The sequence below is a fragment of the Sclerotinia sclerotiorum genome, genomic scaffold (assembly GCF_000146945.2).
Source record: "Sclerotinia sclerotiorum 1980 UF-70 scaffold_3 genomic scaffold, whole genome shotgun sequence".
Classification (NCBI taxonomy): Eukaryota; Fungi; Ascomycota; class Leotiomycetes; order Helotiales; family Sclerotiniaceae; genus Sclerotinia; species Sclerotinia sclerotiorum.
The window spans coordinates 1748503-1762678 of record NW_001820833.1 but is presented as its reverse complement, the minus strand read 5'-3'; the positions used below and the strand labels follow the sequence as shown (position 1 = coordinate 1762678).

General features: G+C 42.1%; 7 protein-coding genes across 7 annotated transcripts; 3 read left to right on the top strand and 4 right to left on the bottom strand.

The window, feature by feature from the left end:
- Window positions 1-28: 28 nt before the first annotated feature.
- On the top strand, window positions 29-2765 carry SS1G_02779 (hypothetical protein; the record flags this gene model as incomplete). Its single annotated transcript, XM_001596509.1, has 2 exons — window positions 29-361; window positions 414-2765. 2 exons carry the CDS (start codon window positions 29-31, stop codon window positions 2763-2765), a joined length of 2685 nt encoding a protein of 894 aa, XP_001596559.1.
- An 833-nt stretch (window positions 2766-3598) lies between these two features.
- On the bottom strand, window positions 3599-5266 carry SS1G_02778 (hypothetical protein; the record flags this gene model as incomplete). Its single annotated transcript, XM_001596508.1, has 1 exon — window positions 3599-5266. One exon carries the CDS (start codon window positions 5264-5266, stop codon window positions 3599-3601), a length of 1668 nt encoding a protein of 555 aa, XP_001596558.1.
- Window positions 5267-5761: 495 nt separating this feature from the next.
- Window positions 5762-7043, bottom strand: SS1G_02777 (hypothetical protein; the record flags this gene model as incomplete). Its single annotated transcript, XM_001596507.1, has 4 exons — window positions 5762-6117; window positions 6189-6662; window positions 6718-6826; window positions 6900-7043. The coding sequence occupies 4 exons, from the start codon at window positions 7041-7043 to the stop codon at window positions 5762-5764; spliced, it is 1083 nt and encodes a 360-aa protein (XP_001596557.1).
- Window positions 7044-8003: 960 nt separating this feature from the next.
- Window positions 8004-9070, top strand: SS1G_02776 (hypothetical protein; the record flags this gene model as incomplete). Its single annotated transcript, XM_001596506.1, has 3 exons — window positions 8004-8287; window positions 8340-8778; window positions 8834-9070. 3 exons carry the CDS (start codon window positions 8004-8006, stop codon window positions 9068-9070), a joined length of 960 nt encoding a protein of 319 aa, XP_001596556.1.
- A 244-nt stretch (window positions 9071-9314) lies between these two features.
- On the bottom strand, window positions 9315-9596 carry SS1G_02775 (predicted protein; the record flags this gene model as incomplete). The annotated part of the gene is made up of 2 exons (XM_001596505.1): window positions 9315-9442; window positions 9533-9596. 2 exons carry the CDS (start codon window positions 9594-9596, stop codon window positions 9315-9317), a joined length of 192 nt encoding a protein of 63 aa, XP_001596555.1.
- Window positions 9597-10367: 771 nt separating this feature from the next.
- SS1G_02774 (predicted protein) lies at window positions 10368-10721 on the bottom strand (the record flags this gene model as incomplete). The annotated part of the gene is made up of 1 exon (XM_001596504.1): window positions 10368-10721. The coding sequence occupies one exon, from the start codon at window positions 10719-10721 to the stop codon at window positions 10368-10370; it is 354 nt and encodes a 117-aa protein (XP_001596554.1).
- Window positions 10722-12884: 2163 nt separating this feature from the next.
- SS1G_02773 (predicted protein) lies at window positions 12885-13765 on the top strand (the record flags this gene model as incomplete). Its single annotated transcript, XM_001596503.1, has 2 exons — window positions 12885-12907; window positions 13135-13765. The coding sequence occupies 2 exons, from the start codon at window positions 12885-12887 to the stop codon at window positions 13763-13765; spliced, it is 654 nt and encodes a 217-aa protein (XP_001596553.1).
- Between the last annotated feature and the right edge of the window lie 411 nt (window positions 13766-14176).

Sequence of the window (14176 nt, the reverse complement as noted above, 5' to 3'; positions counted from 1 at the left end):
GTCGAGGCCATTGTTACTTCGTAATCTCATGGACCTTCACTTCTTGAAGAGCCCTGAAGAGGAGACAAGTGGTAGATTAGGAGCACCTGGCCTGTCCAAAGAAAATTCTTCAACCTCAGATGCATTAACTCAAATGATGCGCCAAGAAAAGTCAATGGACGTGATTAAAGAAAGTATTGGCACTTCGGAGGAGGCAATGATGGAAGACTGGAGCCTTAGCCTTGAAGCTCTTCTGGAAAAACGACATCTGCGGACGATGATAGCGTTGGATAACGATACGCTGGACGACGACGAAAGCCCCTTCATATCTCTGGAAGCACCAGATAGACATGTTCAAGGAGCTATAAAGTTGAACATTCAAGTAAGTTTTTATATCCTGCATCGTTGATGGGTTGCTAACAGGTTGCCAACAGACAACCAAGAAACAAAGAACGCCAAATTACGCTCTACCAATAATAGTTGGAGATGGTGGTGTGGAGCGGACACCCAGCTACGCTCATCACACTGATGTTCTCCGAAATCATCTTACCGCAGACGATAAAATACTCCGGTACGTTCCGTCGGTTGTACAAAATGAGGAGAAGTTTATGAATAAATTTGAGAAAGACCTACATGGACTATACGAGGAAAGAAATGATGACCCAAGAGAGAGGGAACAAATTTATCAAATCGATAGGCATGTAGATGTCTTTTTAGAGAATATGGGGTACGATTATTGCAATAGGGAGGCACTCATCAGATACTATTTGGGACATAAACATGAAAAATTGCCATACCCGATGGAGGAGAAAAGATTAGTTCTCAAAACACTAGGCGGCCCTCTATCTGGAGATGAGCTTAGGATAATGGGACTGGTTGCCGAAGAAATGACCGCAGGCTGTGATATTGACATGGGAGATGTGGTCCTGTCTAAGTCCCGGTTCAAAGTGTTGGTCGAGGATTCAAAGGATAAATTATACAAACTATCAGGGAATCAACCTCCTCCTCCAGAAAGGCTGGGGACAATGGCAGGATTCTCTTGCCTAATCTGCCATGGTGCTGCCTGTACAACCCATGGTGAGTTCAAGAACAATCTTAGTGATGGTTCCTCGGAAATCGGTTCGCCTGATTCATCATCGTCCAAGAAGTCAAATGACGATCATAAGTGGAAAAGATTTGTGATGTACAGTTCAGATGTCATGCGAAAACACAATGCTCGAGATCACAGTAACAAGAATGAGAATTGGCACCCAGAGCATTGGAATACCGAGAAAGATACGGCAGAAGCATGCGGTGAAGAATGCTACCGTGGAAGGACTGAATGGGCGAATCATGCCTGGACGCAAGAAGAAGAAAGCGAGCTCAAAAGTATACTGCTAGTAACCAAACCCAAAAAGCCATGCACTCTTGTGGATATTCTTGATAAACCCTGCTGGCAGATCTATTCCAAAATCCTCGACCTTGAGGAAGAAAGCTCCATCAGCAGGAGTAAAAGTCTCCAGAAGCAGCAGCAGAGCGAGCGAGCACATTGGTACGACCCCGCAGCAGTACCTAGGAATCGTGGCCTCAAACCAGGATGGAGAGATAGCACCGTGGCACATATGGCCGAGCTACGCGCCCAGCCAGGTCCTTGCCTACATGAAGGTCCTTGTCGCCGCGAGCTGAACTGCTACTGCGTAATCCACAATCTTCTCTGCGAACAATTCTGCGGATGCACAGAAGACTGTGTACGACGGTTCGCTGGGTGTTCTTGCCGTTCAGAGGGTCTTGCTTGTACTTCCGATACCTGCATTTGCTTTCAAATGAACCGCGAATGCGGTGATCAATGCGATACTTGTGGAGCAATTCCCCGGCTTCGACCGCAAGACCGTTACAACCATGAACTCTTTCAGCATGGCTGTCAGAATATAGCTTTGCAACGGGGAGTCAATAAAAAGCTCATCCTGGGAAAGTCTCCAATCCCAAACGCCGGCTTTGGACTTTTCACCGCAGAACCCGTAAAAAAAGGAGATTTTATTAGTGAATATACCGGGGAAGTAATTTCTGATAAAGAAGCCGACCGCAGAGGAGTGGGTTATGATGCAAGACGCTTGAGTTATCTGTTCGGTCTGAATAAGGAGTGGGTTATTGATGCTACCCGGATGGGGAATAAAACGCGATTTATCAACCACGCTAAGTCGGAAGCCGGAGGCACGAATTGCTTCGCAAGGGTTCTATTTGTTCAAGGGGAATATAGGATTGAGTTCCGTGCTACTCGAAATATTTTGATAGGGGAGGAATTACTTTTTGACTATGGTACGTCGTTTGCGGAGATCCACGACTTGAATAAGAAAAGTGGAGATGGGAAAGGAAAGACAAAAGGGAACAAGGGGACATCTAACGAATCGAGTGAGAAAAAGAGCGCCAAGAATGGAAAGATAGGGGAGAAGAGAAAAGTGGGTTGGCCAAAGGGAAGACCAAGACCGAAGGCGAGCAAGAAGGCCAAGGTTCATGAGTACGGTGTTGCGGGCCCATCAAACGCACATTCACATTCACGTTCACATTCAAATTCGGATCAAGGAGTAGATGACGATAGCGATGAGATGATGCTAGATGCCGATTCTCCTCTCTTTCCTGATATGATACAAGACAGTGATTCGGCAGACGAAACATTTGTTGGTAAATTATCAGATGTTGAGATGAGGGATGCGGGAAATGGAGATGGTGGTGACGGTGAGAATGAGGATGAGGAAAGAGTTAGAAGAACGAGCCGGACGAGGACGGTGCCTGTGAGGTATACCCTGTAAATACACATTTGTGTAAAGAAAATCGTCACTCCTCCGCGCCGTATGAGAACTTCTTTTTTTTGTTTGTTTATATCTTTGTTAGAGTACTTTTTGTATCTATTTATCTAGCGCTCTCTACTCGTTTTCATTTTCATTCCTTTTTTCATTCCTTCTTTCTCCTCTTCCTCCATATCTAAATCTCTCTTCCATGCAATCCTCTTCATATCTGAATTTCTCTTCCATATAATCTTCTTACCTAGGTCCCTAGGTACCTACATACATACATACATACATACATACATACATACATGTATTTACATTGTCTGGTTGATTAGTTAGTTGATTAATTAGTTGATTAGTCCTCGCACATATAATTAGCTATAACAATATATAATCTCATATAATCTCATCACATACTGGTGGAATGTACAGACAGACAGGTGGATAGTTATTTACAATCCTTTAAGGGAAAATGGAAAAGGCGGGACAGAACGGATGTAGGATACTGGTAATTAGGTGGAGTGTTTAATATATATGTGTATGTGTGTGTATGTGTAATGGAGCGAAATGTATATGCAAGGTTTTTTATTCGTGTAGGTAATAGCTAGCTTGTTCGATAATTAATGTTTCCTTTTTCTTAAAGTGTAAGTTTTCGTCTAGGGGGTTCGGAATTAGACTTGGACTTGGACTTGGACTTGTAAGATGGGAATTTCATATACATAAGAGATATATGGATACATATATTCAAGGAATATTTTATATCGCTAAGAGAATATCCAGATTTTCCACAAATAGTCAAAAGTAAAAGACTTGAACATTTAGAAACTAGTTAACAAACTATAATCCTATCTTAGCTAGCCCAAGAACTTTGCTACAACATCAGAAAACTCCTCTGGCTTTTCAACCATGGGTAGATGTCCCGCTCCCTCAATAACCTTACACTCAACACCATTTCCATAATTCGCCGCCATTTCCTTCATTGACTTGGGTAAAACGCCATCGCCGCTCCCAACCACAAACAATCCTTTCTCAACAACCGGCTTCTTCATCTCCTCCCTGATATCATATTGATAAAGAGCTTTGACACCTTTTTGAAATCCCTCGAAACTATTTTGCTCAACCTGCTTCTTCACATCCTCAAATCTTTTCTTCAGTGTCTCGTTTTCATAATTTTCAGCCACGAACCATCTGCGCGTTGTGATTTCCGCCAATTCGGATCCTACGATCTGTTCATCGTCGGACGATTTGGCAGATTCAGCGGCTGCCATGGCGATGCGCTCGTCCCAGGCTTTGGGGTTCGATGGAGGCGCGTAGGCATTCGTGTCGCAGGATATGAAAGCATTGACGCGATCGGGGTATTTGAGAGCAGTATTGAGAACAGTGACACCACCTAGTGAGACACCGATCAAACAGGCGGCTTTAGGAACGCGGAGAGTGTCTAGGATGTGGATTATGTCGGAAGCGAGAAGGTCGATTGTGATGGGTAAAGAGCCGGCGTTGGATGTGCGGCCACGAGTGTTGTAGCGTAGGATGCGGTAGTTTTTACCAGTAGGTGATGCAAGAAATGCTTGGACAAAGGGAGTCCAGATTGAATATGTTACGAGGATGGAATTGCTGAGGATAATAAGAGGAGCAGTTGGGTCGGTGGATCCTTCGAGTCGATATGCGAGTTCGACTCCATCTTGCGTTGTGATATATGATTCTATTGCTCCACCTTCTGCAATAGTGTTTGGTCCAGTACGAGTCTTCCCATCAATCGAATTCCAACTCGTATAATAAGACCTGGAGAAGTTGGAGATATCTCGAGGTGCAGCGCCGAATGTGTAATATAAATCATAGTGCCTAGCCTTTTTGGGTTTCAAAGCATTTGAAATGATTTTCTTAGACCATTCTGTTGATATGGCAGCTTTATATGCTTCTCCTGATGCATCGTTTTGAGGAGCAAACTCATGAATGCTCAAATATTCCTTTCCTTCTTTCCCTTCAAGTATGCTACTCGTAACAAAGCGTCTCGTACGTCTCCAGCCTGGAATCTTTGCAAGCATTGGCAAATACTCCTCTTCCATCCACTTAGTATAATCTTCTTCGAATTCCTCGTCGATTTCAGCCGTGAAAGCAACCACGTAATTTCCCTCCTCATACCCCACTTCCTCCACCTTCTTATATCCGTCTATCTCCCTGCCACTAATATAATCATATAATTTTCTATCCACCTTGATCTGCGCCATTGTTTCTTTTTCTCTATCGGTCTTTACTTCGGGCCCACGAAGTCGCAGATAGGTCTCCGTGTTCATGGCAGCCATGTCTGTGACATCGTACATAGCCATCCATTCTGGATGAGATGGAGAGGCAGGCGTTGAAGAAGACAAGTCGTTTGCGCGGTAGCGAAAACCATTTTTGATGAAGGGAAGACGCACTCGCAAAGGTCCATGTTCATTGTCGTACCAGTCGTGCCATTGAGAATCAGGAAGAGATTCTTGAGGTTGCATGGTAACATAGAGGAGTCCGGGTATGGGTGCCATGATAGGGACGATGAGACGTTGTAATAGTGGGTTGATGAGAATGTCCTGTGTAGATTGACTTGATCGCAAGTATCAATCGTTTGGAAAAGTGAGAGAGGTATTGATGAGGAGATTCCAGATCAGAAATTAGATATTATTTCGCATGGTGGGCGAGAAATGGGAGGGTTTAGGGGGGGGAGAAGGCTTAACCGTCCCGTCGTGCGCGGCCATATCTGCCCCTCCATATTTGCTCAGCAGAGAATATTTCCCCATATTAATGAGGGGTGGTTGAATTGCGGTTAGAAATCCGGTAATGTTTCGACTCGGGAGGCTCCTCCGGCTATTTTCAGATGAAATCACGGTAGATTGCCTCGCTAAATTCTAAGGCCAGTGGGCATCTGCGCTTAATCCAAATTGATATGTGTAAAGTATTTTGACATTTATCTAAGATTACATACATTTCGAAAATTTAAAATCTACATACTAGCTAGATATTATCTATTTTTTCTATGTCTATTAATCATACCAAATAGCATTCATACCAAATCCAGGTTCCGAGATATCAATTCTGGCAACCCTATGTAAAAACTCTTCATGCCATCTATAAATTTCAAACCCACCATCTTGATCATCCGTCAAAGCCAACCATTCATCACTCCATGGGCAAGGACTAACTGCGTTCGAGTGACCTCCACTTGTTGGTGTTGGATTCAAACATATCTGCCTTTCGATATTTCCAGCCGGTCCAACTTTGAAAACTGCTATGTAACCGGTAACTTTGAAATCGTTCGATCGTGATGTTGCAAAGAGATATTTGCCGCTATGCGACATGAAAACGACATCTGATCGATAAAGTTTAAGATTTGGAACCCCTATCATTCATTATGTGTTAGTCGCTGAGCGGAAAAAATATGTGGTGATAAAGGGGAGGGAAAGTGCATACCTGGAGGTACTAATGGATATGTTATATTTGTAAATACTGGCAAATGGGTTTTCTCATCAATGACATAGACTGCCAAGTTATTGCCTGCTTCATTCAAAGCATAAAGATATTTTCCATTTGGGTGTATCTCAACCCATCTAGGATGATCTCCCTTCTTGGGCGCATCTACACTTCCCACCAACTCAAGCAAACCCGTTTGGCTATCCTTTTTATGTGTCCATACTTTATTCCCCCACATATCTGCAGAATAAAGATAATTCTCTTCTGCGTCAAACACCATGCCATGAATTGCGGATTCAGGACTATATTCATAGTTTTGGATGTTCTCCTTCAATGCGCCATCCTCATCGACCGAGAAAACATTACCGTGTCCAGCGTGCTCGTAAAATGGATTGCCGTAAACATGATAGGGTGGCTTCTTTGCTGCTAAGCAGAAAATTGCTCTTGTTCTCGTATCAGATTTCGCCGCGGACGCTGTTCGTGATATTAGAAGGTTTCTCAAATGATACAGACTGCGGAAGTTACGTACGGTCATGGGACATAGGATGTGAAGTAATATGTTGAATTCCTGCAGGACTTGTAACAGCATGACTGGACCACTTCTTCATTGAAGCTCCATATATGTTTTTCCGCGCATGCTAGAAATCAAGACATTCGATCAGCGCGCGCTGGCAACCAAGAGACTTCCGTCCGACAGAAACCTAAACTTACATCAAAAGTCATCCATGAAATTGGCTCATCTTCTGGAATTGGTGTTCTCTTGAGCAATTTCAAAGTTAATGCTTCATCATCGAATTCAATGGTAAAAATTGCACCAGGAGGGGTCCAAGTTCCCACCATCAAATGATGAAGCATTCTCCTCGGTTGTGAAGAGTGAAGTCGGCGGACAAACGAGTTCCTCAACATACAATCAAACGCAGGGAGTCAAAGTGTGGATGTAGAATTTGGAATCTCGTTACGACTTCTCTCAAAAATGAGCTGATAACTGACCGCAAGTCACCGTAATATTATCTTCATAGGAATGAGTCTTTGGTTTTGTTTTTCTTATCGAAGCATTACCGTCATATAACCCCTGGTTTGCCGTGGCGGGGCCATAGCTACCTTGCAAAAAGCAAGTGCGGGGCGTAATCCGGGGACTTTTGCGCGGATTTGTTCAGCGGTAAAAGACTTTTCCGGATCTTACCCAGAGGTAAGGATACAATCTCAATTGGTAGGAATTCGAACTTCTCACACTTACTCAAGCATTACTTCGTAATGCATGCGGAGAGCGAATCAGACGAAGTTAATTATGAAGCCAAGACAGTTAAACTTTGAACTTTGGGGCTCAGTGAGAGCTTACAAGTCGACGTTTTATGTGGGAAAAGATACTTCCGGCTCAAAACTCGTGATTTGGAGTGTATTGGGGTACTGTACTCGAGTTTTGGGGTGGACGGAGTAGTCGCATTCCAATTTCCCGCATATCAATTCCGTGCTGTTTGTCAATCCTCGACCACTAAGAACTAAGACCACATTATTTTTGCGCCAACAGCCGATTGAACTACCCGTCTCAATCCACTGCTAGAACGAAGGTGTCACTAGATCACCAAATCCTGGAGTACGTACTACAGACTAGTAATCCGTTCTCAATGTTAAGCCGAGTATGGTGAGGATGTTTAGAAAAATAATCATATATAGGTAGGACTTCCTCCTCGAGGTAAGTCGCTTTTACTTTCCGTCATCATTCACGACTTCTTTGTATTCATTTCAACCATATTATTTCCCTATAACCTCGTTATCACTCAACCATAACATCATATCTACTTCATCATAATCAAAATGTCGACACAGCAAGGAACTACTAGTTCTACTTCAAATGGATCCCAAAAATTTGACCCAACTTTCACTACAAATGTCATCAACGCTATTGGCCCTAAGACCGATCCCCGAACAAGGCAATTGATGGGTTCTCTCATTCAACACATCCACGACTTTGCACGGGAGAATGAGCTCACAATAGATGAATGGATGGCCGGTGTCAACTTTGTCAACACCATTGGACAAATTAGCACCCCCATCAGAAATGAAGGTCACCGAGTTTCAGATGTTCTCGGCCTCGAATCGTGAGTATCCCAAATGTGCTACCCTACAAACTATATCTAACTGTGTTTCTAGTGTCGTCGATGAAATCGCACATCATGTCATGACCGAATCTGGCGAGACACCTACATCCTCTTCAATCCTCGGTCCATTCTGGAGCCCCAACGCCCCATTCAGACCACTTGGCGGAAGCATCATGCAGGACCCAGTGCCTGAAGGTGGAAGGGCTACTTTGATGCACGGAACCGTCACCGATTTGATCACCAAGAAGCCAATCCCAAATGTAGTCGTTGACATCTGGCAAGCATCTGCCAACGGAAAATACGATTTCCAAGACCCTGAAAACCAAACCGATAACAACTTGAGAGGAAAGTTCAGGACCGATGAGAACGGACAATATCATTTTTACTGCTTGCACCCAACTGCATACTCACTGCCAACTGATGGATCAGCCGGTGTTCTCTTGAAGTTGCTTGATCGTCACCCAATGAGACCTGCTCACATTCACTTGATGGTATGCCATTCCACATTCTACCGTATATTTCAGAAGCTAATGCAGGAATCCGCAGATCTCAAATGAAAACTACAAGCCAGTAACAACTCAAATCTACCCCAACACCGACCCATACCTCATCAACGACAGCGTTTTTGCAGTAAAGCCAGATCTTGTCGTTGACTTCAAACCACGCCATGGTGACCCGAAAGCAGAATTGGATCTCGAATATAACATTATCCTGGCACCCAAGGATTTCAAGGGTATGGGTACCTCTTCAACATCAACAATTGGATTGGAACCAAAGCTATAAACGCGCATGATGGGTTTTGGGTGACGGATTGTATGCATAAAATGTTGGATCATAGACGGAATGCATAATTCTGCATGGGTTTAATGTGGTGTTTTTGAATATAGCTTTGGGTGCTACGGCGTTTTAGTCTTCATGTTTATATGTACGAAATGAGAAATCCTCTTTCAAGTTCACATTTATTTTGGGGTTTTTTTCACTATCAAATTCATCGTTATTTGAGCTTTAAATTTGACTGGCACAGTGTTTATATCAGCTGAAAAACAAGTGCATGGGAAATATCAGATATCCAAGCGTGTATTGAACGACATGTTGTCTGTATATCCTCATCTGGATCATACGGATCTATCTTTTCGAATATCTCGAGATTGTACACTAGGATGGAATCAGTATTGCAAATCCTACATATAACCCCACCATTTACATTGAAGCAAAATCTCCAATTTGGAGCATATCCATCCATACATCTCAACCCTGAGGCTCGGGTCAAGGATGAGGCAAAGTTCTTGTGGAAGTTTTTGGTGATCATGGTTTATTTATTGCCGTTGGTAATCTTATATTGTTCATGAAACCAGTGTATTTATATATAACACAAGCTTCTCTCTCATTTTGTCTTTTGATATCTTTCTCCCCTCTTCCTTTCTTCTTTGTGACGGATAAGTCGGGGAAGTTACGCAATGATGTTTCTGTAGTAAGATAACTACCGAGAAAGTGGTGAAATAAAGGGGTGGTATGTAGGTAGCAATAAGCGTGTTTTTACGAATGTAAACACTCATAATTATCCAAATACCATTTTTATCATTTTCACCATTTTCATGTTTTGTTTCATTTCATTTCATCACTATTCATATGCGATTGTAATCGTGTAAACTCATTCTAGGGTTCTATATTTTTATACATCCTGAGGTTCAATAGTCTTGATGATAGGGGCTTATTGTTGTTGTTTATAATGTTCATGGATTCATGATTATTCTGGAGAATTCTGGCTGGGAAAGAAGAGCGAGGTGAAATGTTGTCAATTTGGAATATGGAATCTGGAATATGAGATGTTTTGTGTCTAGTGAAGAAGAGTGTAATGAAATTTTGTCAATTTGAATTTTGAATTTTGAAATAATGTGAAGCGTTCTCTGTCTAGGAAAGAAGAGTGAAATGAAATTAACGGGTGTCAATTTAATGTCTGAGGTGTTCGATGTGTCCTAGGAAAAAAGAGTGAAAAGAAATCCTGACATTCTGATCAATCTGAAATCTGAAGCGTTTGCTATCTAGGAAATAAGAGCACAATGAAATTCTCGTTCCTCACTCACAACTCCTTGTGCAAGCTCAACTCCTCCTTCAATCTCAACTCCTCCTTCAATCTCAACTCCTCCTTCAATCTCGACTCCTCCTTCAATCTCGACTCCTCCTTCAATCTCAACTCCTCCTGCAAGCTCAACTCATGAGCACGCATCTTCGTATCGTGCATCCATTTCTCGCACCAAAGAACCGTGGAGAATCCGTGATTTCTCACACAGCTGACCTTCATTGGGAAACTGACAATCGGGGCATCAATTTCTCTCCATTTTCTGTCGACCTCAGCCGGCAAGAATTTGGGATCGGTTTGGATGACAACGAACTTGTTTGTGTATAAGGGTTCCCAGAGTTCGATTTTTTCCATCATTATCATCGTGTCTTAACTCGAAACGGAAGTCCTTGCGGACTGGTTGGTTGGAATTGGTTCTTCCTTGGTCCAGATCTTCTAGCTGCAGTCAAGACCGTCGGTTCTGTGGTCAAAGGTGCACTCTAAGTCGAGTGCCCACCATGTGGGGCTCGTGGGGCTGTCGAGGTTGATGCTAAAAGGATTGTGAAGAAAGTGATCCCGAGACCGTTGTGGCTACGTATGCGATGCCTGAAAGTGAGCAGATGGCGATGCAGAATTTCTTCATGATTGCGGTTACTACTTACGGTTGGTGGTAAGTTGTTTGTTTGCTGTAATTTCGATATCTGATTGAGTACTTGTGTGTGCTGTGTTTGTATGATATTGAAAGCTGATGAGGAATGAAAATAAGTTAAGCAAGGTTCGACAAGTGATACTTATACTTCCAGGGAAGTTATTGTTTAGAGTCTATTCATGATCGCCCCATGCCTTGTGTTCTGTTGTGAAGAATACAGTTCAAGTTGAACAAATATATCCCGCTTGTATATGTCGATAACTTGAATACTACATCTCAATCCATTCATTCCCTCTTCAATAAAAGCTTAAGATTCTTTTCGTTGAGTGCTTTAGGATGTTTCTTACTTACTCAATCTGTACAATGGCAAAGCTAGCCAAGTTTTCACCCCTTTTCTTTATGATGAACAGAACAACAACTAATCCATAAGACTCGGTTGTATTATTGTTCGAAACTTATTCTGCAGTTGTTCTTTATACCTGCTGAAAATTCCGGTGAGATTATGATTGTGAAATCAAGAATTGCTGCTCCAATCTCAAGTTCTGAAAAATGCTCCCAAAGGCAGGATGACGTCGAGCTAGCTTCTTGTAATTCTCCGAATGAAAAAGAACAATTGTCTATCACAGTGTCTTTTCTGATTCTCGCCGCTACTTTCGAGTATCGCCTTTAATGATGATCTCTTAAAAGAGGCAGAAAATTGTCTTCCATAAAATAACCTAGTACTAAAACTCCTTGTACAAGTCCACTCCACCTTTTCTTGTGCACGTCTCCGTATCCTCACACCTACACGTCTAACAATAAACACACAACAATTTGAAGCTCGAATCGATATATCATCTACAATAATTTGGAGATTTATATTAATATTTATGAAAATTTGTAAATGATACTGTTACTATCCCTCAATCAACATGCATACATACCGCTCATCATCCTCAAACATACGGAGACCTTTTGTGAGTAGGAAATTGCTTTTCTACAGAAGATGAGATTACAATCACCGCCTTGAAAGAGTAGGCATGTCTAAGGGGCCGCACCAGCGGTATGGATGGAGAGGTCGAATGTCAACTCGAGTAATAAATCAACTAGAAACTTGAACAACAAGTTAATTGGTAGGCTAAGTGGAAAACCTATGGGGAAGTCGAATGAATATTAAATTTCGGAAGTCGAATGTGATAGCTGATGCGATGGTTAATTGTAAGGGGGTAAGAATAGGAGATACGTATCTGAGGTAAATCCAGGTAAATCCTGGTAATGCGACTTAACTTAGAACCTTTAGTGTGAGTTAGTGTTATACATAAATACCTAGACATTTCAAAAAATTATGAGTTTTCCGTATAGTAGTCTGCTTAATGATTGTGTGATACATGATATTGAAATGTATGAAGATTTCGTTTGAAGGAGAACCATAAATTTAACGGAGGAGTATGAAGGTGTTGTAGACGGATAAACATATAGAAGAGTTACGAAATTTCCGTTGATATTTGCATGTGGTTTTTGTCATTGATGTAATCAGTGTAAATGGCATATAATTGATTGTTGTTCAAGTATCATATAGAGATGGATATCCAAAGAGTTAATTCTGAAGATAGACTCTACTATTCGAATGTGCTATTTCAAAATATGAAAATATATCTAGGTAATATTTGAATGGATATATTGAATGGCAACTAGATTGATAAATATGGATTGTCATTATAGCTTAAATTGACAGCCAATTACAGGCCTACATGAATATAATAGTATGTATATGGGCATGTTGACCGGGCTATAGAATTAAGCTCGTGTTGCAAATCTCAAGTTTGACTAACAAATATCAAATCCTACTACGTCTTTAAGGTATAATATACTAAGATTACATTGGTCGAACAAAGGATGAAATGTACAACATGTCTAACCCCAGTGATGGCACGTAACATTAGCCCATGAAGCATTGTTTCTTTAAACCTATTCTCTAGAACACAAAGGCCATTGGAGAATAATCCAACAACATGGAATTATGGAAACAATATTCGAACAACACGCAGCATCATAGAAAAGACCAGAGTTTCCTCTCTTTAATTTCCCTCTCTTCGTCTGTACCCAATCACTAGAACTTACTTACACACCGACAGCATACTCCAGCTAACACCACCACAGCAACGCAACCACCAAACACCCAACCCAAACCATCAAGATGTGTAAACAAAGGACCACTGTCTACACCTGCGGAGACGCACGAACTTCATTTCATCCGTGTGCCCATGCATTGGAAAACAACATCACGGTAATGGCATGTCCATTCTTCGAGCAGGAAAGGGAAGATGCAGCGGAAGGTGACTGCTCTTGCTCTCGCTGTTTTGAAGCAGCGAGATTTCGCGCACAGAAAGAGAAAGCCAAGCGAGTCTGTCCTTCCACCAGTATAAGAACAGGATTACGTGTGGTATCAGGTCCAAAAACAGGTGGAGGAGCAAATCCGGATTATCCGACAATATTGGAGGAAGATGACGGGGCTGAAGAAGAAGCTGAAGAAAGACCTTCTGAAGAATATGCTTTAGAAATCAAAGGTAAGAGCATCGATAGAGAGGAACATCCGAACTATTCGAGAGCATCAAAGGAACACGAAGAGTATGAAGACAGACCTCCAACACGCGCGAGCCAACGAGAACGACCTGTTGCCGAGCCACGCGACACCCCGCTCAAGCCATCCAAAACGAAGACAATGGCAAGGAAGATGAGCGACAAGATGAAGCAGTTGGCGAAGTCATTCTCGAAGAAAAACGGTGAGTAAGGATGTGTTGTGAGTTTCGAGAGTTGACATGAAAGGCCCGGTGTTGAATCATCTCAAATCACTCGATAGTAGACTCGTAGACAACTTTACTTTCAGGTGTTAATTGCTAGGGTTGAATGTACTTTATTTCCTTGTAAAAACCAAAAGCACAGAAAAGTATCTGGGGTATCCAGATAGGTTAGTAAATTGTTTAACTTGGAGCGGGCTCTGCCAGACAGAATAGAAATTTCTTTTTTTAGTTCGAGAATTGAACAGACTTTAATATAATGTAAAATGATATGTGAATATAGTGAAATATATGCAGAAAATGTAGAGATGAGCTCTCTGGTGTGATTCCGTGGTCGCTCTCGCTTAAAGAAACGCAGCAATCATTTCCCCCCTTTTCCTTTTCCCCTTTCCTCTTTTCATTTT